The 24852-nt window shown below is 40.7% G+C and overlaps 1 protein-coding gene across 8 annotated transcripts in view; it reads left to right on the top strand.

The window, feature by feature from the left end:
- Nucleotides 1-24852, top strand: part of FLNB (filamin B) — a 112928-nt gene that overhangs the window by 75449 nt on the left and 12627 nt on the right. For 2 of the 8 annotated variants that reach the window (XM_037905333.2, XM_043552459.1), the window contains exons 26-43: nucleotides 1810-1977; nucleotides 3500-3592; nucleotides 4438-4561; nucleotides 5121-5277; nucleotides 7464-7653; nucleotides 9648-9895; nucleotides 11706-11780; nucleotides 12530-12632; nucleotides 13650-13790; nucleotides 14710-14838; nucleotides 15482-15655; nucleotides 16480-16638; nucleotides 17095-17298; nucleotides 18158-18310; nucleotides 19358-19480; nucleotides 21584-21850; nucleotides 22877-23014; nucleotides 23111-23226. In XM_037905333.2, coding sequence (XP_037761261.1) covers nucleotides 1810-1977; nucleotides 3500-3592; nucleotides 4438-4561; nucleotides 5121-5277; nucleotides 7464-7653; nucleotides 9648-9895; nucleotides 11706-11780; nucleotides 12530-12632; nucleotides 13650-13790; nucleotides 14710-14838; nucleotides 15482-15655; nucleotides 16480-16638; nucleotides 17095-17298; nucleotides 18158-18310; nucleotides 19358-19480; nucleotides 21584-21850; nucleotides 22877-23014; nucleotides 23111-23226 — 2762 coding nt within the window. The remainder of the gene's footprint in view (nucleotides 1-1809; nucleotides 1978-3499; nucleotides 3593-4437; nucleotides 4562-5120; nucleotides 5278-7463; nucleotides 7654-9647; nucleotides 9896-11705; nucleotides 11781-12529; nucleotides 12633-13649; nucleotides 13791-14709; nucleotides 14839-15481; nucleotides 15656-16479; nucleotides 16639-17094; nucleotides 17299-18157; nucleotides 18311-19357; nucleotides 19481-21583; nucleotides 21851-22876; nucleotides 23015-23110; nucleotides 23227-24852) is intronic. The other 6 variants (XM_037905337.2, XM_043552461.1, XM_043552460.1 and 3 more) reach the window with 5 other exon arrangements.

The raw sequence follows: 24852 nt of genomic DNA, 5'->3' as shown, positions 1-24852 counted from the left end.
ACAAGCAAATGGTTCACAGCTAAACATCCAGCGAACAGGAGCAGGGTGCTGGCAGGTCACTTTCAACAGTGAAACTTGTATTTTTTAGCTAGCACTCTGGGTCCAGCCAGTTATGGCATATAGCCCAGATATTTCCAGTTGCTGTCTGCAGGCCCTTCAAATGTTTCTTTGGTTCTTTATCCCCCCTCCTTTTTTTTTTAAAAGCAACAAGACTTTATTTCCTGCAGTTAAATCTACATAGTGTAGCCTTCTCTCTTGATTTACTGCTTAATACATCTCTGCTTTTGGAACACTCTACTTCTGCACAGCTTGATAGCATTTTGCTAACACATGGTCAAACTTGTGAAAACACAGCATGGAAATTCAAAGGGAATACTGACATGTAATTTAACTTATTCTATCTGGATACTGCATGTTTTATACTGCACAATAGGCGTAAAAGTGTAATAGCTTACAGAATTGGATCTGTGTGAAGCCCTTAATTTATGAGCAAATAAACAATTAAGCTGTCACTTTCAGCTGCCATAAGTGAGCAGGATACTAGCAGGGTAAAATGAACAGTGATACCTAGCTTTCTGTATGGGGCAAGAAAATTAGTAAGTAACTAGAACTATCCACCTAGTAGCGGAGTCTCAGTGGATGGGCACAACAATTAGGCTTGATAGCTGGCTCTCACGGAAGTACAAAAGACTCAGTGAGTGTGGCAACTAACTTCACTAGGCTTTTAAAAGTGCCCCTCCCCTTAAAGATTGAGGAATAGTAAGGTAACACCAGGAAGCCTGTACTGTACCTGTGGTATGTGAAATCGAGTATATAGTTTTCAGCATTACTAGGAACACACGAAATGAGAAGGCTAAAACTTTCCTGTGGCTGTAACTAGAAGCTTTAGTGACTTCAAGTGCTTATTTATTCCTGTCCATAACACCGTATACTTTTGGACAGGTTGCTATCTGGTTGGAGGTGGGAGCCACTAATGTAAAACATATTGAATGCTGCAAAAGCACAAAGCCAATGTCCTAAATCTTAAACTAGGCTATTCACTGCTGTGGCTGGCAATGTTGGAAGACTCACTGCCTCTGTAGTGGGGAGTAGATAACTTGCTTCAAACATTTTCTTACTGATACAGACTTTGAAAGAAATCAAGGTACAAAAGTGAACTGGCTTCCATTGAAACTAACATGTTAAGTTAGCCTCTCAAATATTAGACTTCTAATTCTCTTTTGAGGTGTTAAGCATCCTTAGCTTATATTAACTTTCTCAAGTGGAAACTGTACCCAATGGCCTTAGAAACAACCTCTCAATTATAGAGCCTTGAAACCTGACTTAATCAACTTTTTAAAAGACTTTTTGGAGCACTTGACCTAAATACTTTGCTTGATCAAAAGTGACCAGAACTTCAAAATGCTCCACCCCAAATCTGATTATCCTCCAATTCAGAACTGGTTTCAAAGATAGTTCCCTTATCATAGTCACAGATGCACAGCAATGTAGGGAAGGTGAAAGGTCTATTATTCCAGCCCCTGTGCTTAGGCAGGACCACATAAACCTAGACCATCATTGACAGATTTGTCCAGTCTGTTCTTAACCTCTAATGATGGGAATTCCACAACAGCCCTTGAAAGCCTTTGTCAAACTGAAGTGCATATGGCTTTTTATTTTCAGGTGTAGCAAAAAACCTCTACCCTTAATATTAGAAGGAAATACTGTAGGATACAGGGGGTGCAAAAGATGGTGGCAGGGGGCTACAGTGAGCTTGCATTTACTACTTAAACCCTTAAACTGCCAATTTTCTACACTTCTTTTTTACAGGCAGTCCATTTAAAGTTCCTGTGAAAGATGTTGTTGACCCAAGCAAGGTAAAGGTTGCAGGTCCAGGTCTAGGAACAGCAGTTCGAGCCAAAATCCCACAGTCCTTTACTGTGGACACCAGTAAGGCTGGAATAGCACCTCTTGAAGTTATGGTGGCAGGACCCAGAGGTAAGGACCTTAGAATTATCCTACTTTGATATGCCTACTTTTCTAGCTTGCAGGCAGTGCTGAATTAAAGAATTGTGGGGCCTTGTTCATTATTGGGCGGGGGGGGGGTATGGGACGGTGCCTGCACTCAAATTTGGCCTGGCTGCTGTTAGAGAGAGTGTCAGGCCAAACCTGAACAGTGCTGTGACCTGCTCTAGCTCTGTTCCAGCTGCTGCTAGCCCTATGCAGCATAAATGGGAGCTACTCAGCAAAGCACTTCTACCCCATGTATACTCCACCAGCCTCATTTATCCTGACAGCACTGCTGGGATGTGCATGGGGGCGCAGACATCCTGCTTGCCCAGGGCCTTCCTAGTTACTTGCCAATGCCCCCAACTCACCACTCCTATCACCCACCCTGCTTCCGTGTGGCACAGGCCAAATTTTGAGTGAGTAGCATTGCTGCACCTCAGTGCTGCACAGATTTGGCCTGCCACAACACCACTCGCCCAAATCTGGGGGGAGCTTGAGATGGGGGTGCTGTGAAAGTGCAGAGTACATGTTGGTTAATCTGGCCCTATGAGTAATGACTAGCCCCATTGACTAGTTCCATAAATACTAGAATTGTGCTCTCCTGGGTAACTTTAGCAGTACATTAGCTTTAAATAGATCTCAGTCTCAAACTTTGGAAGAAAGTGAGGGGCTACAATGAACAGGGACTTCCTCTTGGAAGTGTTTCTATTTCAAGAGGTAAATAAGGGGGTGAGATTCAGACCTATTTTTAAAAAAAAGCAGTGCATCAATCTTCCCTGCCTTTGAGGGGTGAGACATGCATCTTTGTCCCCATAAAGCCCCAACCTAAGTTGTACTGCACATTAGCTTCATGAACAATCAAATCGGTCAAGTGAGAGGCAAAGATACTAATCAGTGCCCTGATCTATGTAACATTAGGACTGCATTTTCTTGTTGCCTTTACTAGTCAAATCCAGTCTGCCAAATAAGTCCACAGACAGAACACACATGCCACTTCAACTGAAGATAAAAGCTCTGTCTTGAACTATGCAATCTCAAGTACCAGTAGCTAAATCTAAGGGGTGGTAGTTCATTTCTCCCCCACCCTGTAGGATTACTCCTCTTTGGTCAAAAAAAAAAGACAAACATGCTGGGCATACCAAACTCCCCTTTTTAAAATGGAAGGTGGTTCTTTCAGTAGGAAGCTTCCTGAGAAGTCTGCAGAGTACATTTTTGAAGGCCTGCACGACTTGACTAGGTACAGCTATGACCCACATGTTAGTAATAGTGTCTGCTTTTCAGTAACTCATAGAGCTTAAGTCAAATGTATCCGTATACAGGATTCATGGTGCTAAGACAGGCAACAAACTAAGTGCTAGAAGAATTTGACTGGGGGGGATATTTTGTTTGACCTCTGGCCTGTTCTCTCTCTGCTGACCACACAAGCCTCTAATCTCCTGTTTCATAAGGAAAGATGAGCCATAATTCTGTAAACATGAGTGCCCTTCAAATAACCATTATCTAATTCTAGCTGATGAAACGGATTCCCAGTCATGGCGCAGTCCACTGAAAGCGATTTCAGAGTTCTTTAAAGGTGACCCAAAGGGGGAAGCTAATAAGACAGGTTTGCATATTTCACTAACTGCTGACAGCATATGTGCACCAATCCATCTGCCAAGAGCAAAAATCAGTTGTAAATATAGCTTGCTTCATAGGCTTTGCATGGCAACTAAACTTCTCTAATAGCTGCTGAATTATTAAATTTACATTAAAGCATTACTGCAATTATAAATATAGCTTGTCTTGAAATGTGTGATTTGAACTGATTAACTGCATGCTAAGAAATTTGCTGTAACTGCAGTAGAAATCTTAAGATTTCCTGTAGCTTAAAAAGAAGCTGCTTCAGACCACCTGGTTTCCTTAAACATTTTGTTTTACTGTAACTGATCTCTGTTGGGCAGTAAAACTTTTTCCAGATACGCTGAGGGAGCATGAGACTAAAATCACTGTCTTGTACTAACATGCTTTAGAGCTGAACTCTGCTTGCACTGTATTGCAGTGATCGTGTGTAATCTTATCAATGACTGACAGTTGAGACAGCTATCACCTTTCCCTTTTTGTAAAGCTCTTCAGATACACTTGAGTAATGTGGTCTAATTGCCCTTAGCCTGCCTTTCAAGACCATTCCGGCTTTCTCTAGAAGTGTGCTATTGCCATATAGTCAGCAAAAAGCCTAAAGGGCTGGTGGTGATGGATGCTGCTTATCTCTGATCTATGGCTCATAAACATAAGTGGAAACTATCTCCTAATACCTGCACAGTGCACTCATTCTCAGAGGCTTATATGTGAGATCTATTGTAAGGCTTTAAATCAACAGCACTTGAAGCGACAACTGCTAATGCAATTCTGCTGTTCGAATAGGATGGGTTTGACTAGTGCTGTTGAACAAATAGCCTGTTTCTGTTTTAGGAATGGTGGAGCCTGTTAATGTAGTCAACAATGGAGATGGCACTCACACAGTAACATACACACCTACGCAGGAGGGCCCATGTGCAATCTCTGTCAAATATGGAGATGAAGAGATTCCTCGCAGGTAAGCTAACAAAGCCTCCATTTTTCCAGAACAAGCTACCTACCTAAATAGCACTTCACCTCAGAGTCCATGTTCTGAATAGTCACAACCTTTGTAACTTTGACTGCTTTCAATGCCTGTTTCCTCCTAAGTCAGTGTAGTTAAAAAGGGGGTTTTCTGGATGTTGATCCCAAGAGCCAGTCTGCATTTTTAAACTTTAGTGTTGGACTTGAGAAGTGATGTCTACTTCCCAGACTATAACACAGCAATGTTCTGAGGTGGCCTCTGGTTAATCTTGTATAGTTGGATTCCTCTTGTCTCCTAGTACTTGGGAGAAATGGAAAGGAAGATTATGCAGTGGCTTGTGAATGCCAAGATAAAAGTGAACCCTTAGACTACAGCATCTCAATTTAATGTTTACCTTCAAACTAGTATCTAGATTAGTCTTGGTTCCCAATTCAGGAAAGTATATTGGTTAGTGGGATTTAAGCACATGCTTAAGTGTTGTCCTGAATAGTGATAGTACCTACTATAAAGCCTGACAAATGACTTAACACCACATTTGTTCCCCTGTAACAAGTCCTTTTAAGGTAAAAGTGCTTCCTACATATGATGCCAGTAAAGTGACTGCAAGTGGACCAGGTCTCAGCTCATATGGAGTTCCAGCCAGTTTACCTGTGGCATTTGCTGTTGATGCTAAAGATGCAGGAGAGGGGCTTCTGTCCGTACAGATAACGGTAAATTGTTCGTTTTTATTTATCCAAACACACTCTGTTCCTGAGTGGGAGTAGGTTTAAAATCTATTCAAATCTTATCAGTTGCCACACCCTGAAATACCTGGAGTCTTTGAAGGGTGTGCTCTGGCTAAAACACAAACTCAAATTCAGATATTGCTTGGAAGATATACTTCAGGGTGTTAATCCCGAAACATCAAACAACTGAAACGTAAGGCTGGTCAAGCACTAAATGACCAGTTGTGTTGTCCAAACTTCTAGATTTTTTGATGTTTCTCCAAAGATCAAACATGCTGATACTGAAGGGGGGGATCAAGCTTCCTGTTGGGGACTATAATTTTTAAGTTAATACCTTCCTACTTATCAGATCCAGCAAGGCCACAGTCTTATACTTCTGCTGTTGCAGTTATGTTGGAGGATAAACTAATCAAATGATCCTCTCTCCAGGCTGCTAAATTTACAAGCTCTTTAACTGATACAACTGGATCTTGTTGTTGCTGTAAATACTTTGTTCCCCCAAATATCTGATAAGGTAGGGGACGGGTTGTGGCAAGACTACTGTGGCTTGGGCAAAATTGCCCCTTGTGCAGTGAGCTAGTAAAGCTTGCTGATCCAGACTCAAGTTAATAGTTTTCGAAACAGGGTAGTTTTTCTCCCTTTTGCATTCTCTATCCCTATCCTCCATTTCATGGTCTTTGCAGGATTCAGGCATCCAGAAGTCATATTACGTAATGAAGTTGCTTGGTTTGTAATTCTGCTTTTAACAGTATCAGTAACATGTAGTAAATACGTAACCTCCTGATTTGCAGTAACCTGCCAGATAAAATTCTCTAGCCTATGCAATGTCAGCAACACTTAACGGTTAGTCTTATAGAAGGTGGTTGTGTACTCAGTTACTCTTCTCATAAACCTCCTTTGAACACTCTCTCCAATTATGACTTTTGGGGGTTCTACTTCCATTTGCTCCCCCGATACAGACTGAAGGAGCAAGGCATAACTCCTTGTACCTACAAGATGTCAGAGTGCATTAAAATATGAACCATTTAGGTCACAAACTTAGATGAGATCTGCAACTTTAGTATGAAGGGGTCCAGGTGGACTTTTTTGGAAGCTCACATCATGCTTTGTAGCTGTTTGGAACTGTTACAGAACACCTTTGTTAGAAGCAATCTTGTGTAGTGGTGACCTTGGTATTAGATGTGAAACTTAAGCATGCCTCAGCTTCAATACTATTCTGACCAGCAAGTCCAAGCAGCTCCTCAGTTCTTGTAGCGCTTTTTGAATATCCATTGTAGTAATGGCAGTTGGACTAGACTAATGTAAACTTTTTGGTTTTCCCCATGCCCAGCTCAAAAACATTACAAGACCAGTCTCTTCAGATGAAAGCTTAAGTAGGCTCAATGCTTTTGCCTGACACTGCTAATCTTTCAGTAGGCAACTGGCAGCAAAACTTGTGTAACACAAAGTATGTGTAAATTTATTTGAACCCTGCCCATCTTCAGACCTACAGAAATGGATATTGAGAAGTCGGACTACATTAACCATTGTCCAGACAGATGCTGGAAATGAGATGCTTCCTGAAGTATCTGGTTGAATTACGTTGCAATTTGCATTAATATATCCTTGTGTCTTGTAACCATAAGGTGATATGCTGAGTGTATAAGCATTTTGAAAATAAGATATTGCAGAACTGGTTTTCACAACATTTGAATTGACTCCCTTTTTTTTGTATGTAGTGGGTAATGTGTTAAGATTATTATGGTATGCTGAAAAATCTGGAAAGGACCTGAAGGGGTGTATTGGAAATTGCTTTGGGTGGGGCTGGATTAGGAGTTGGAGTGCTGGATGCTACTAACAGGTGTTGGCAAATACTTGTCTGCAAATAAAGACAAAGTTGTGCAGTGTAGCTTCTGATACCTGTTTAATTTTTCCACTTAAAATGGCATGTTTTAGTGCTAGTCCTTGTTTGATCTGTATAATCCGTTTAGGTAATGAACTCTTCCAGAGTTTAAGAACATGCAGTCATATTTCTAAATGTAGCTGACAAGATTTACTATCCTGTTAGATGTGTGATCAGGCCACAAATTTTACAAGACTAAACACTTCTATCCCTCTTCTAAAGAGAACCTTACGTTAAATGTGTAACTAGTGAGAGGACACTTTCTTAATATTTCACTTGTGCCCTTCAGGACCAAGAAGGCAAACCAAAGAGAGCTGATGTTCATGACAACAAGGATGGCACCTACGCAGTAACATATGTCCCAGACAAGACGGGCCGTTATATGATTGGTGTTAAATATGGTGGGGATGACATCCCATCTTCCCCTTACCGAATCCGTGCGTCGCCAGCAGGGGATGCAAGCAAGTGTTTAGCCACAGGTACGTAGCCAGTCTGCTGTGTTCTGAAATAGTTGGTGTCTTCCTACCCTTTTTTTCACATGAGTGTTTCTAGCTAAGCTACAAAAGGCTTTTTCTGTGACCTTGCCTGAAAAGACTGCAAAAGTAAAAATAAAGTAACTGCCTTCATAGTAGGTGCAGTTACCTGCAGGTCCCAAAATAGCTTCTCATAGAACAGCATTCTAACAGAATTGACTTCCCTAAGATCATCTTTTAGGGATGATTCCTTTTTGTGGGTTAGGAAGAAACCTTCAACTGCAGCCCTTCTTTGACTGTAGAAAAGTCAGACAGTTGAAGTTTGAAACTGGCATTGGCATAGATGAGTCTCACTGAACTTAAACATCTATGCAGGGTAAGAGGGTGTGATTAAAACATCACTTCTGCGCATGCTAACTCAGCATGCAAGTTCTAGCAGAGCCAAATGTACAGAAACCAGCTTCAGTAGAAGTGAGAAGACAACTTGTACTACTAGGTAACAGCTGTGACCCCCACCCCCGCCATGTATTACAGTAACGCCCAAAGCTGCTCATGTTAGGTCCTGGACAGAGATGTAGTCCTTTCCCTCAATTCAATCTGTAGAACTGAATGTAATGATTGGAGGCATCCAAACATCCAGTTTATAGGACTTAAATTCCTGTAGTGAACATGCACAGCAGAGCTCTACTCCAGGTTTTGATGACAGTTACAGGAAAAGCATAGAATCTTGAACTTGGATGTTGGCTGGTAAGTAAAAACTGACTTCATCTCTGAATTTAATGTGAGTCTAACCTACATCTACACACCCATAAGGACTTTTAGATAATGTTTTCACTTAAACTGGCACTAACTGAAAGTTTTTATGAAGTTTAACTGTCACTTTCTAAAGTTAGTATTTTTGACAGTTGAGATGTTTTCAAGCTTCTAAAATAACTATAGATTCCTATCACAAATGAAGAAATAGCACCGCAGTGATCCTAAATCAACATTAGGGAGAGAACATTTGGCTTAATGTCCTCATACTACTTTCTGATCCAGTGAAAATTATTCAGCATTGTTGAGAGCAGCACTAATTGCTGAAGCCTTGAATTGAAAGTTTCTCAAGTTCCTTGTCTGCTTAAATCACTTTCCTTAAAATAAACTATTAAAATTTTGTTGCTTATCTGTGGCATCCATAGAAACACTCAGATGCTGCTGATCTATATTAAATGACCAAAGCTGTGAGCCTTTTGGTACTTAAATGTGAACAAATTGCTTTCTTCAGTGATGAATGCCATTGTTTTCATTCCAAAGCAGATGTCCTAAATGTACTGTAAATCTTACACTTGATTTTTAAGTCTTTGATGAGAAATATGATGTCTTTAAAACTGGGTTGTGCTTGATTGCTATGTATTCATGGGGGTTTCTCAAACAGATGCAACTAATACAGAAGGTTTCAATATGATACCTTTTAAGAGGCACTTCTTGGCAGAGTCAGAAGGGGAAACATGGTCAATTGTCATGGCTAGAATATCTTGCCTTAGCCCATACCAAGGAACTGAATCTTATTTCGCTCAGGGCATCTAGTTAAGTGACTAGGTTAGGTAGTACAAAGAGGCAAAGTGCCAGTTGGCTCCATATGTGAAGCAGTCTCCTGATAAAGGATTAAAAGTGATGGACGCTTACATTTAAGAAAGCAACCTATCAGCTTTCTCCCTCAGAAGCTTTATTTATTCTCGCCCAGCCTACTTGACTGAGCTGCAGAAGAATAAGATCAAAAACTGTCTCTTGCAGCTGAAAAATTCCTGAACACATGAATGTGTAAGCAAAAAACATTTGTACCAGAACCACAACTTGTACCACACCATAAACCTGGTCCTGTGACCATGTTACTGTTTCTCATATAGCCTTAATGTCTTCACGGGGGCATGTCTGTTTAGTTATGATTAAAGCAAATCATCCTCTTGGGGGGGAAAAAAATGACTGGTAAAACTTAATCTGTAACCAAAACTGCTTTCTAGGTCCTGGAATTGCATCCACTGTGAAGACTGGTGAGGAAGTTGGGTTTGTAGTAGATGCTAAATCTGCAGGGAAAGGTAAAGTGACATGCACAGTCCTGACTCCAGATGGGACAGAAGCTGAGGCAGATGTTGTTGAAAATGAGGATGGGACTTATGACATCTTCTACACTGCTGCTAAACCAGGAACTTATGTGATTTATGTCCGCTTTGGTGGAGTGGATATTCCAAACAGCCCCTTCACTGTAATGGTAAGGTTTGTTTTTTTTATAACTTCCCTCTGTCATACTTCAGATTTTATTTGGTAGTTCTCTAATAGTCTGGCAGAAAAATTTGGACACTCATTACTTGTGCATATACAAATATTTACATTTTGCAGTACAATTGGGTGCATGATACCATGGTGATGGACATGGTACAAGGATGGTCTTTTGGACAAACATTTTATCTTCACTTTCAGAGCTTTCATCTCTGCTTTAGATGTTAAGAATTCATCAGTGGCCATAGCCTCTAGTTTAAAAGTCCCCATTACCTTAGCTGTGCACTTAGCTACATATGCATCATGTCTGACTTGTCAGTAATTTTTAACTTCATCCCAAATCCTAAAGATCCTTTTAAATAACCTGGAGTAGAACATACTGTGCTTACTCTTCCAAACACACTTTGCAGAACTGCCTGCTAAGTGACTTCTCTAATCTGAAGTCACTCTTTTCTGGCAACTACCCATTTATACATGAGCATGCTATGCCTTATTTTGCCTGTTATGTAAGGAGGTCTCAGACACATTTGAGACAGGCCTTGAGTTGTAATTACCCAAAGAAGCCCTTGGCAGTAGATAGCTTAAACAACAAATGCTGAGTACAAAGCTTGGCTTGATAAAACAGCTCTGCACGCAGCATGATCTTACATCCGCTTAACCAATCTAAAGACAAGGTGAGGTGAAGAAGGTTCTTTACTACACTAAAGTATCAGAGGGGCAGCTGTGTTAGTCTGTATCTACAAAAATGAGGAGTCCAGTGGCACCTTAAAGACTAATAGATGTATTTGGGCATAAGCTTTCATGGTAAACCCACTTCTTCAGATGCCTAACTATGCTATTTTTGAGTGCCTAAATACTGGTGGTGTGGTGTTCCTATACTGTAGAGCACAACATGTCTCAACACTACTTCCCAGTCTTATGAAAAACAAGTCTTGTTACAGCAACGTATGTTGTCAGACTCCCCTTATCACTAAACAACTCCGTGGTATTGGGCTAAAAGGCTTAGAAAACTCCGTCAATAGTGATTGTACCTATAGCCAGCCATTTTTAACCCAGTTGCATCCCTGCGTGTCTTGACTTCACAGCATGATTTACTGGTGTTGCCGTTTCGTGATTTATACTAGCTAGTTCTCGGCAGATAGTTACTGTAGCCCCAGAAGACACTTCCTTGAAGTGACTCCCTTCACAGCCACGCAAAAATTGCACCAGAAGCATCTCTTGAGGTCAATGAGCCTGTTCCAATGGCAGTCAGTTTGCTACTTCCTAATGTACTGATGCATTTGAGTCTGTGGGGGTTTTGGTGTTCTCAGTACAAAAGAGCAATGGCTGTTTCTCTAAATAGACCTTTGTTTCAGTGTAAATTCCCAGTGGATTGCTTCACTTAAGGGATCTGCAATGAAGTAAACAGGCAAAGCAAGAGCGGTGGCATAACAGCAACTGAAGTGTTGTGGCCTAATGTCACACTCTGGATTTCTGTTGCTTCAAGTAGGAATGACTTGAGTCTGCCAGTCATCCTGTCTGCATGTGTGGGAAGGGAGACTTCTGTGGAAAAGAACCATATTGGGTGTCATGAATGTGCATCAGGAGAATCCATTAACTAAGCAGCTATCATTAGTCAAGGATGCTCAGTCAGTTCCTGCAGTTGAATGTCTGTCCTGGTGAAGTGCCACTAGAGAACTGGGAGGAAATTTTTAGGGTGGGAAATGCCTATAAAGTGAAACCCCTTAAGTGTTATGTACTCTCTAAAAGTATTAATTCCTCCACACTTGATATCCAATTAACCTGCGTTTGCCACTAACCAGGCTACGGATGCAGATGAAGTTGCAGTAATGTCGCAGGAGCCAGTAAGCGCATGTCCCCCTGGATTCCATCCCTGGGTACACAATTTTTTACTCTTCCTTCACATTCTATTTCAGAAATGACAGCCTGCTGCTTGGGACTGCTTGGTCTTTCTGGTCATTTGTTCACCGCTTTCCAGCTGATCAAATGTATTTTGGGATTCAGACTTCATGTGCAGATCTGTTTTCTTTGCTGCTTAAAGGGACTCTCCAAACTCTCAAACATGAAGAGGAACAGTGTCCATTTATTGCTTCTATTTCTGTAACTTAACAAATTCAACCTTGCAGTATAACTTTAAGCAAAGTTTTCCCAGTAAAATGGCAAACAGTGTTTAAAACTGCATTGTGAAACTTGAATTTCTTCAGGCAAAAATTTGCTGCTGCTTACACTGCAATCATTCTACCATTCTAAAAAAAAAACTTTGTTTCAGGCCTTGAGCAACTAAAACTCTCTCAGATGGAGCCATTTTTCATCTTGTGTGTGCTAAATTTTTTCTTTCATTTTCTTCACTTGTGTTCAATTTTTATCTTAAGTGTGCTGAAAATCTTATTTTTGACTATTTGGCAGTTGGGTCAATATTAAGCTAATGGACATCAAGGGATGTTTAACTGGGCAGCTGTCTAGCTGGGCAAAATTCTGTAGTTGATCTCCACAGTACTTAGTGCAAACTTTGTGGACTGCACAAAACTGCACACAGATCAAATTCTCGTCTTTGTACTCTAAGCAAACACCAGCTGTTCTATACTTGCTCTGTCCCCGTAGAATGACAGCTCTTTGTTTCCTTTAGGTCACAGAAGAACCTTATGTTCCTGTTGGTGACATGAATGGTGTGGGATTTAAGCCCTTTGATCTCGTTATTCCTTGGGCTGTAAGAAAGGGAGAAATAACAGGTAACCACTTCATAGTATGACAAGCTGCATGGAGCTGCCTTGCTTTTGACAGCACACTTTAGCATTTATAACTGTAAATGTGGTTTGGAAAATGGCATTGACTATCTTGACATATTAAGTACTATGTAACTTAAGAGTTTTTTACTTGCATACAGGAGGCATAAGCAACATAAAATATGCACATGTGAAATGTTAAATTCAAAAAGGCAACTCCTGGCACTGCCACCAATCCCCTTAGTCCTAAATGGAGACATTACCTATCCCATTCAGGGGCTCTGGATGCTTCTTTCTGGAGCACCTGTATATTGCTCCTGAAACTATAATGCAATTTATCAAGTGAACTTCTCTAGCATAGATGCTGCAGATTATCCTAGTCCAGAGCTACTGACTCTTCTTCCAGACCTTGTGTACAGCCTCGGTAGCTGACATCCTATTAGCTGCTAGAAGTGACACCAAGCCACATCCTCAAACCCATAATTTAAGGGGGCTGCCACAAACTAGAAGATTTTCTACTGGGATGGTGGCTAAAGTAATATGAAGTGCCCCATCTCACTGTTCCCCACCCCAAATGCACTGTAAGCCAGGTATCTGCATTTATTAGAATTGGGTTTTCTTCAAGAACATGCCCAGTTGTCCTTCAGCTTAGTATTTGCCTATTGCCCACATGGGTTCCTTTACAGTGCTCATAATCACTTTTAAAGGATTGGGGGGAACCGCTTACAGAGGTGAGGTGTAACTAATCAATGATCATACATCCTACTAACCTTTCATTTTGCCAATATAATCTTGTGCTACATTGCCAGGCTGTTCACCATATGTCTGCTATACACATACAATATAGAAGCAAGAGTAGAAATATTTGGGATTCTCATTAGTCTATTTGTACTTGTGGACAAGTAACTTAACCATCTGAAATGCTGGGGTTTAAAAATGTCTGCTTGACTATTCAAAGGAGTGTGGGTGGGGGGAGAGAACACATCCACTATTCCAGTTTAACTCTTAAACTGCCTTCTGTAGGCGAAGTTCATATGCCCTCAGGGAAAACTGCTACACCCGATATTGTGGATAACAAAGATGGTACGGTAACGGTTGGCTATTCTCCTACTGAGGTTGGGCTGCATGAAATGCACATAAAATACATTGGAAACCATATTCCAGGTGAGTGTCCAGCTGAGCCTTTTTGCATTGGGACACAAATTGTCAGTGTAAAACTGGGGATGTTCTGTTTGCTCCCAAATACGTTTGGCAATTTAGTTGTAACTGGCAGGTTGCATAACTCAGATTAGGAGGTATTCACAGATGCTAAGGTCAGAAGGGACCATTATGATCATCTCGTCCAACCTCCTGTACAACGCAGGCCACAGAATCTCACCCACCCACTCCTGCAAAAAACCTCACCTATGTCTGAGCTATTGAAGTCCTCAAATCGTGGTTTAAAGACTTCAAGGTGCAGAGAATCCTCCACCAAGTGACCCGTGCCCCATATTACAGAGGAAGGCGAAAAACCTCCAGGGCCTCTTCCAATCTGCCCTTGAGGAAAATTCCTTCCTGACCCCAAATATGGCGATCAGCTGAACCCTGAGCGTATGGGCAAGATTCACCAGCCAGATACCTAGGAAAGAATTCTCATTCACTTCATGATTGGAGTAGAAATTCCCTGAAAAGCATTTACTAAATGGCTTTGCTCGTTTCAATAGACAAGCAAGTGGAGGCAAGGGAGCTTCCAGTGCAGTTCAGCAGCACAAGACTGACTTAATGGATTTGGTTTTTGGGAACTAGATCTTATGGCATTTGTGACTTGCTAACAAGTCTCCTATCTTGGCCCAGAATGAGCTGAGCAATATGTTTAAGGAGCTGGGAAGACTGGCATGTTTGTTGCAATTCCTTCATTTTTAGAAGAATCTCAGATATTTATGTAATGGTGAAAGGAAGGTTCCAAGGAATTATGTATGCCAAACATAACACTAGAAAGGTTAAGATCTTGTAAACCATTGAATAAACATCCAATGCTTCTAACCCCCAATGTGATTTTTGTGCATATTTTCATTGTCTGGTTTAACTCTTAAATCCTCCATAGAGAGCCCACTACAGTTCTATGTAAACTATCCAAACAGTGGAAATGTGTCTGCCTATGGACCTGGTCTCATTTATGGTATAGCAAACAAACCAGCGACTTTTACCATTGTCACAGAAGATGCTGGAGAGGGTGAGTTCTTCTAAGGGGGATGGTAAATATTGTTTTAACCAAACTTTATACAAACAAGCCTAAAGCAATTTCAAACTTCAGATGTAATCTGTATGTGTAGTTGAACTTAAGAAATAAACTAATAGTGATCTAACTTGCTGGAAATAACCTTTGAATAACCTTTTTCTTTAGTTTTCCCTTATAGAATCCCAGCTAACAAGTTAAAGTTAAATGCTGACATGAGTAGACCGTCAGACTCCTTTTTCTGAATTTTAACTTGCGCGCACATAGCAGAGTAAAAACTCTAACATTTCCTGTACACAGTAGTATTTCAGACTGTTTCCTGGAATAATAAACTTGGCTTAATTGTGGGGGGGTGGGGGAATTCATTAGTCAGTAAATTGACTCTGAAAAGTCCGTGTTCCATGAATCAAATGTAGTAGGTTGAATCCTGCTCTGTCAAGGCCTTCTTGGCACACTTCTAGCTGGCTGAAGCAAATGGCTCTCCTGCTAAAATTCTTTTTCTGAACGGATAAAACTGAACAGTAAACATCAAACTTGAATACTAGGCGATAAATCTATTAGTAACTGCCTTCCTTACAGCTACCTTGCCTCTTTAAATTTTATTTAAGTTACTCAATTAGAATACTACTTTCTATAACAGGTGGACTGGACTTGGCTATTGAAGGACCTTCAAAAGCAGAAATTAGCTGCATTGATAACAAAGATGGCACTTGCACAGTTACTTACTTGCCAACCCTACCTGGAGATTACAGCATACTGGTGAAGTACAATGACAAACACATCCCAGGCAGCCCATTCACTGCCAAGATCACAGGTATGAAGACTGTGTTTTGACCCAATAATTAACTGTTCTAATCCACAGATGGTCAGATTTCCAGAGTGTAAGCCGACCAACTCCCTCTTCAGTGTATAACTGTAAAATTGAAGTTACTTTCTGGCCTGCAGTCTGGGTGAGGCAGCCAACTTTGTTTAGTCAGTGAAGTCTACACATTAGCCTTGTGAATTAACCTGTAAGGCTAGTAACTTATACATTACTAAATATAGCAAAACTGCCATTCTTGTGCTAGCTAAACTGCTGTAATGGTAAGTGCATGGGATGAGAGGAGGGCCTGGAGGTCATCCATCTAGCCTCACACTGGCTCAGAATGCCTTTGGATGAGGTCTGCAGCTGTTCTAAGTGGAAACGGAGCTCTGTGTTTCCAGACACAGCAAGCTTGTGACACTAACTAGCCCACTTAAGAGTTACCAAGCTGGACTGAGAGAATAATGCTGAAGTGTCTTCCTAACATGATCTTGTTCCATATTTATCCTTTCATGGGATAGAATTCCAGATCTTATCAGAGACCACCATAGTAGGATACGATAAATCTACTAGAATGTAGGAGCCATAGAACTGAAGTTCTTCTGGATCAGTTACTTCACTAGACCCATATAGATACACCAGATATTCCCTGATAACACACAGCTGATTTCAAAACGCACTGAAGTGCTTTATCAGTTGATAAAGCAAACAAGGCAGAGTTGGCTCAGACTGACCATCTGACAGAGCTAGGAACAGGATGTGGGCCTCCCAGCTCAGCCTGCATTATAAAGCTAGTCATGCATAATTCTAACTGGAATCTGCTTTTATTTTTGTAGATGATGGCAGAAGAAGATCCCAAGTTAAGCTTGGTTCTGCTGCTGACTTCTTGCTGGACATTAACGAGTCTGATCTCAGCCTCTTAACAGCCAGTATTAGAGCCCCATCTGGTCGTGATGAGCCTTGTCTTCTGAAAAGATTACCCAATAACCACATTGGTAAGCTCAGCCTCTTCCCAAGAAAGGAAACTAAAATGCTGTCTTGCAGTTGTTACTAGCTGGTCATTCACTAGCTTGTGGAACAGGTTGACCTCTTTCCAGTGTCCTCCAATCCTCACCTGGCAAGAGTGTTGGCCAGGAACAGAATGGGTATGGAGACTGAATGCTTGGCTTGCCCTTGATGTAATACTCCATGCTGGGGTTGAGGCACATGTCTAGGTGCTCTGGTGCTGCTACCCAGGATGAATCAACTTGGATTAACAATTTTCTGGAGCCTGGTATTCCCTACTGGCCCCTTAAACGAGTACTGCATCTATACAGCAAAATTAAAAGGCTTAATTGCTTTGTCAGTGCAGTGCTTCATGATTCATGTGACAAGGGTTTTAATCTGGGCGGCATATATGCAAACCTATAAGCCAGACTGTCTTATTCCTGCTGTGATTGTCTGCCCTGTAGGTATCTCATTCATTCCACGAGAAGTAGGCGAACACCTTGTCAGCATTAAGAAAAATGGAAGTCATGTGCCAAACAGCCCAGTATCTATCATGGTGGTTCAGTCAGAGATTGGAGATGCCAGCAGAGCAAAAGTTTCAGGCCGCGGCTTGATAGAAGGACGCACGTTTGAGATGTGTGATTTCATTGTAGATACAAGAGATGCAGGTTAGTGCTTATGGGAAGGCTCCATTTTGGAACAGTGCTTCAGCGCTCTTTTTTTTTTTTTTCTGAAGGAGGCCTGCGTTATGTTGTCTAGTGCAAAGTGTGAATTAGTTGCTGGACCCAAACATTCTTACATACTAAGTATTCATGCTACTACATTTTAATGCTATTCAAGTTGTTTACAAGTGTAAAGCCTTTCAGAGACTCTCTGCCTGTTAGCTTAGTCTTAGGTGTTACTTCTAACAGATTCAAGAAGCCTATTTGATATTTTGTGTATAGTATCTTTCCTGGGTTTTTGTTTTTTCCCATGTAGTGGGATAACTATTATATATATTTTTTTCTTTATGGGCCTCTCTTGCAACAGGGGAAGGTGCACTTACACAATCAGGAAAATGTGGGTATAAAACTGCCAGTTTCTGACAGGGCATCCAAGGATAGTACCTGAAACTTCTTCCCCTGTCTGAAACTAATTGAGTACTGACAGCATAACAATCTTAGTGTAAAAACAGGTTATACCTGACTGTGTGGGTGGGTTTTTTAACAAAAACCCCAAAGAGCTGTGTAAGCTCAAAGGCTTCTCTCACCAACAGATGTTGGTCCAATAAAAGATATTACCTCACCTACCTTGTCTCTGGTTATACAATGGTAGCCAGAACGTACTGCAATAAAAATAGCATTAGACTATCTTTATTCAAGGCTTCATGTGACCAGTTCATCCATACACTGAAATGACTGGCTTACTTGCTTCAAAATCAGTTGCCAAGCTTGCATTCGAACCATGTTTGACTTCAAATCATTTGTTCGTAACTTGATTTTTTTTTTTACTGTATGTGGGGCTAAACTAACATGTTGCAACTTGTAGGTTATGGTGGGATCTCACTGGCAGTTGAAGGACCTAGCAAGGTAGATATTCAAACAGAAGACCTAGAAGATGGAACCTGTTTAGTATCATATTTTCCAACTGTACCTGGTGTGTACATAGTGTCCACTAAATTTGCAGATGAGCATGTTCCAGGTAAGAAGGAATGGCTTACAGCTTGCTGTACCTGACTCAGGGAGTTAATACCTCCTAGCTGCTGTACTGGATCCATTGTTTTATATTTGTTGCCTTGGCTGTGACCTGTTTGATGCTGATGTTAAGATGTGCTTGTTTTGAAACAGCAGGTCTTTAAGGGAGCACTGAGGTAACATCAAGGGAAGATGTGTACTGCATCTCTAATACCAGTCTATTAGCCAAATTAAGTGATGCTCAAAAGATAAAATGGTGGTATGAATGCGCAGGGGGCGGGGGCAGGTGTTTAGTGGGTTACATGCTCTAGTTTACCTCTCCCAGAGTAACTGCTTTAGGGAGGGAAAAGACCAAGAATATTGGCAGGACCATGCCTCAGATTGAGTAGGGGGAAAGGATACTAGAAGGCCCTACTTTCTGAACTAATCTCTCTCCACTGCTGAATTCACACTGCATACCAATGCAGGAGAGGAAAGGAATCTAAAATCCTGACTTGCGTGATACTTTCTGCAGGTGCACAGACACCAGGATTAGTCATCCTCTTCTGCAAGCATGTTCAGAGCAGGGGGAGCCCAGTACCATAACTTGGGTGTGGGAGGAGAGTGGATTTCTCCCTTCAGTGTCTGCGCACACATTCTCTGAAGAAATGTGCAGTAGTGGTGGCCTTTATTGGAGAGGCATCAAAAAGGTACTTAAAGAGTAGCTGGTCCATTAATCTTGCTAGTTCTTCAGTTGCTGCATGGGACTATGCATAGTCCATAGGCTATACACAAGGTCTGGAAGAAGTCAGTAGCTATGGACTATCTGCTGCATGGGAAATGGTACCAATATCAGACTCGTGAAAAACGCAAAGGTTCAATACTCATCACTAGGAAAAAGTGTTCCAAATTTCTTAGCTGTGTAGATTGTATCTATTTACTGTCTCTGGCTAGGTATTGACTGTCTTCTATTTCTCATCACTAATTAGAAAAAACTGTAGGATTTTTCATTAAAGATGGAAACACTTCACTAGCTTTCAAATATTTCCGAGCTGAAGTGTTGTGCTTCTTACAGGTAGTCCATTTACTGTGAAAATAAGTGGTGAAGGAAGAGTGAAGGAGAGTATCACACGTGCAAGAGGAGCTCCCTCTGTTGCAACAGTTGGAAGCATGTGTGACCTTAACTTGAAAATTCCAGGTAACACTTCCTGACTGGCTATTACACTGCACAAGGTTTAACTTGTTTTACATCCATGCCTCACTTCCCACAGAAAACCTAGTGGGAACATGGAACCTGCAAATGATTGCTTGTTTAGCATGCTGTTAGCTAAAATGCTAAGTGTCTTAATGAGACCTGAAACTTATTTAGAGTGCATTTATATTTTAATTCAGATGCATTGGTTAAGCTGTTAAAAAGTAGCATGTAACAGTGTTTAACAAATGGAGGAATAACTTGCTGAATAAATAAAATCAAACCACATCTAGTGAAGTGGAAAGTAGAGCTATACAACAGTTACTGTATTAACTTAACCTAGAGACCACTTCTGTGGAACTCTTGTTTGTATTTCTACTTGGCAAACTTGAGAGAAAACATAGGCTTTTGAATAATATAACCTTCTTTAAATCCATTATCACTTCCTTAGTGTGGTGTAAATATTTGAAAATGCTTATGAAAAATTTTCAGTGAAGTTTTTTTCATTCAGCAAACGGTATTTAGATGTTCATAACATAAACTAGTTATCTATATATCCTAAGGTGAGAACTTATGTAAACCAGATATAGTACCTGAGCCACTTACTGTTTCTAGTGGAAGAATTTTATAGCTGTATTTTGACAATATTTCTCAACTTCTATTACAATGACTGTCCCAGCTATTCTTGCATCTTCCCCTCCCTTTAATTTCCTTACTGCCTTCTTAGTGACTCTGTTCCAAATGGCTGTCTCTCTGTAGGAACTCCCTCATTTCTCTTGTTAATTTAACCACTTTTTTTGTCTGCTGAGCTGCAGGACAATTGCCCGACTCAGTTGAGAGAACCTGTCATATTTTCATGGCTGGACGAGCTATTGTCAAGAGCCAGACTTTCCAGTCTGCCTTTTGGGTCCACAGCAGTGCAAAGTGCTCAGTGGAGGCTATGGAGGGTGCATTTTTAGCACCAGGCACATGGAGTCCGAGAGTGGCAGTGTGCTCACATTTAATTACCCAGCCTGACTTGCATAAAATCCCATTCTTACTGAGCATGGTGTTAAAAAGTGAATATCTGTGGGCAGAAATTTAGTGCAGTAAGGGAGGGAATTTTAAAGAATTAAGTGAAGTTCAATAAGCAAGCAAATCTCATATTAGCCCCCTTAAAAACAATCAGAAAAGTGACTTGTAGCTACTTCCATAATGTAGAGGTGTGAGTCCTAACTATTCTGAAGTGACATACCCAATCTGAAAGACTTAACCACCATATTTATTACTTTCTGGATTAGGTAAATTACCTTATGGTGAACAAATACCTTTATTTTCAAGAATACTGCTGAGTTAAACCACAATATTCTGAAACTATTTCCATGATATTGGTGACTGTTTTTATAAATGTCACCATCAGTATGCTCCTTTATATTTTGAATAATTGTGCAGGCATTTCATGCTTTAATGGCTGGCTGATATTTCACCTTTTTCCTAAGAAACTACCTGGATATTGCTGGCTAGGGTAAATGACTCCACTGTGAAGACAGTGGAAATCCATGCATACTAGTTCTTGACCATCTTCTATTAACCATGTCCATGGTGCTCTGCAAGCATGGTCATAAATCCATAACATTTTGTCACTTAGAACAAGAAAGAATAGACCAACTAAACAAGCAACAGACCATATATGGGTCTTGCTCAGCCATGCCAGGCAGTCAGATGTACATTCTCGGGCTTAATGTCTTCCATACTAGGAGGGTAGAACTACAGAAACAGTGTATTCTGCCCTTGTGGCAGGGCGCTTTGGATTGCCCTATTGAACTTCGAAGTAGTTTTGATAGACTGTAAAACTCCTTGCCCAGAGACTCAGTTACCATGACAGATAAACGATTTGGGTCTGGGATAGCCTTGGCAGGACCAAGCATGGATGCACAGATTTATTTAAAAATTAAGTGAAAGCTAAATTCATTATTTAATCTAGCCCATAATAGATTTGCTCATGTCTGTTTAGGTGGGATATTTTTACAAGTACCTAAGGGAGTTGGCCCTACAAAGCCCATTGTCTCAAATCTCAACCTTAATGATTTTGTTCCATTAGTGACTGCTAACCTCTCACTTTCTGTCCAGAAATTGACAGTGGTGATATGACAGCCCAGGTAACTAGCCCCTCTGGAAGAACAGCAGATGCAGAAATAAATGAAGCTGAAAAAAACACATACTGTGTCCGCTTTGTGCCACAAGAAATGGGGGTCCACACTGTGGATGTCAAATACAGAGGACAGCATGTCCCAGGCAGTCCTTTCCAATTCACTGTGGGGCCACTTGGTGAAGGTGGGGCTAATAAAGTAAGAGCTGGAGGTCCAGGACTTGAGAGAGCAGAAGCCGGCATCCCAGGTGAGAATTCCTTGACTTCACTACCAGACTCCTATAGCTTGGAATACAATACACCAAACCCTCACTAGAACGCAGGATTTGGGATCCATGCATGGTACTGCGTTAAAATGAATTGTAATTAAATTTAGGATCCATGGCTGTGACCACATTATATGCAAATTCGCGCTATATAGATGCATGTTCTAGCGAGGTTCCGGTGTACTACATGTTTGTCTTTAGAGCAGCAAGTCAGGTAGTACACTACAGTCAACTGCTGTAAACAGGACTCTGTACAGCTTGGTGGCTCAGCTAGAGCTTAGTTGTAATGGTGCATCACTTCAAGTTGTGTAGTGTGCTGTTGAAATACAGGCCAAGAAAAATAACATACAGCTGCATTGAATGGGTGGTGAAGGTCTTGTATAACAATCTTCAGCTTTTTAAATTCAAGTGTCCAATGACCTGCTATATTGATAGGACCATGGTAACCCTAGATTGTCTTGACAGGTGTCGGTTCCTAGTCTACTTTTTTAGCTAAAGAGCACAAACCCCTAGTAGGCACTGCAAAACACTCATGCAACTTGCCTGGGTCTACCTTAGCCTAATGCCAGTGCAGCACGTCTACACTAGGGATTTGCATCTGTGTTAAATCAGTGCAAAAAGTGTAGATGGGGCCTAAAATATAACTTTTAATGTTTGTTCTGACTTAATAGAGAACTCTCACCAGGTTGGGCATTAAGACTCAGACAACTGTAGTAAACCTGAATGATACAATGAATAGAAGCAGAATTATATGTTGAAGGCGCATGTACCTTCAGCCTGTCAGTGGCCAGTAACACTACCTGAGAATGAATTAACCGTTACTATTTTTTTCTAAATCTAAATGGTAAAACTGTTAGTCTTTGTCGATGGCTTTCACATGGTAGAAGTCATCACCATGGTATCAGTATTCAAACCATTGCATAGGGAATATACTTCTTGACGAGAAGGACTCAATCTTCACTAGCAGTTGTCTCCAGTGAGAACAATGCCTGTATGCTTTGTCAACAGCTGAATTCAGTATATGGACAAGAGAAGCTGGCGCTGGAGGGCTTTCTATTGCAGTAGAAGGCCCAAGTAAAGCAGAAATTGCCTTTGAAGACCATAAAGATGGCTCTTGTGGTGTATCCTACATTGCTCAAGAACCTGGTATGTAGTGAAACCAAATACTACTGAAATAACTACAGAAATTTCCAGTGCAGTCACTTTTGGAGCTTTCTTATGAACTACTTCCTTGTCTTTCAGGTAACTATGAGGTGTCCATAAAGTTCAACGATGAGCATATTCCAGAAAGCCCCTACCTAGTTCCTGTCATCGAACCTTCAGATGATGCTCGTAGACTCACTGTTACTAGCCTTCAGGTGAGACATAAGGAAGCATCTTCATAATTTACCACATGCTGACTGATTTTTGTCCTTGTTCTCAAAGAGGCTGTAATAATTCTGTCTAAGTTTATTAGGTGATCAGTTTTAAATAGATTCATATGTCCACATCCAAATGAAACTTTTAGCAAGAAAAAACTTTAAGCAACTGAAAGCCCTTTGGCAATCAAGGGAGATATAACTAGTCTAGAGGAGATTCTTAAAGGTCAACCTCTAAACAACCCGTATTTAAAACACATTCGCCATGCTTCAGTTGCTAACACTAGGAGATTTGGGAATTCAAATAAAGAGGGGGGAACAGTGGTCTTGTAAAACTTGGGATTGCTCCAACTAGCTGGCAGAGTTGCCTAGTTGAATGAACCTATAGCTTCTAAATGTAGCCTAGAGCTCCTTATCCCTGAAACCTCTCTTGTAATGTGAACAGTCACTGTGTTTACTCAAGTAATGCTGAGTTGACTTGTAAGGGTGCACTTTTTTTAGCCACAGCTTTAAGCCCAAACAAAACAATGTACACTAATGTAATCAAGCATTTACTTCAGACTTGTTCTGGGAATCCATGTGGGCAAATAGATGAATACAAGGCAGTAATTCACTTATGTGCCAAAGTCCTAAAACCACAGACTTGAACCCTTTGAATTCATAAACAGCAGCAAATGTGAGTGAATTCCAGCTTTCTACTCATTCTGGACTCCTCTGTTACATTTAACCACAAAAAATCATGAGTTGCTTCTTGTATTTTAATATAAGTAGCATTAAAAGTGTGGCTTAAACCTAAAAAGTCACTGGAAAGTGAAACTGAGAACCCAGTGTAAGTTAGTATGTTGTGCCTAAATCTTGCTGCACTTGAACCATTCAAGTGGCTCTTGCTAGAGTTCTTGTTCTAGGTTGGTGAGATCACTCTCTTCCTCATCTTTAACACAACCTGATTTAAACAGAGATAGAATTTTAATTTTTTCAGTTTAAAATTAAAGTTGACATGTAACATGAGAGTAATTCTTTTGAGAGCCTAAACAAGGAGTTGCATGGACCTTAATTAGTCACTGTGGTATTGATGATTTTCTTGTGTTTCATTTAAAGACTTTTGACAGGATTGCTCTTAACTAATTTCTCTGCAGAGGGAGATAAAGCTGAATATTCTGTATGACCTGTCCAAAAACCTGCACCATCAGTTAAATTTTTTATAGGTGCATTTTAATCTAACTTAAATTCTACTCAGTTACATTTATTTCCCTCTTCAGGATATAGGTGCAAATGGGATCAGGTAAAGTATGTTCCTATTACAAAGCATTATAGTCAACATGGCTAAAGCATAACCAAATGTAACCATTCCTCTGTGATAAGGACCCTATCAATTGCATGAATAACTATGAAATACACTTGTTGGGACTGATTACTTGTTGAAGTCAAATGCAAAACATCTCTTTACATAGCATAGCAACATCTGTTTTCACGTTAATCTTTAGTTTGTCATTTGTCCGTTGTGATGACACTAAATATAGCATGTTGCAGGAAATGTAAAATGCGTTTAGAGCCTCTGACAGCTGCATTGATAGACTTGTCTTTCTTCTGAATTAACGTTGGAATGAATCAGCAGACTGGAGGCAG

The sequence above is a fragment of the Chelonia mydas genome, chromosome 7, assembly GCF_015237465.2.
Source record: "Chelonia mydas isolate rCheMyd1 chromosome 7, rCheMyd1.pri.v2, whole genome shotgun sequence".
In the NCBI taxonomy this organism is placed as follows: domain Eukaryota; kingdom Metazoa; phylum Chordata; order Testudines; family Cheloniidae; genus Chelonia; species Chelonia mydas.
This window is presented reverse-complemented; position numbering and strand designations above follow the sequence as displayed.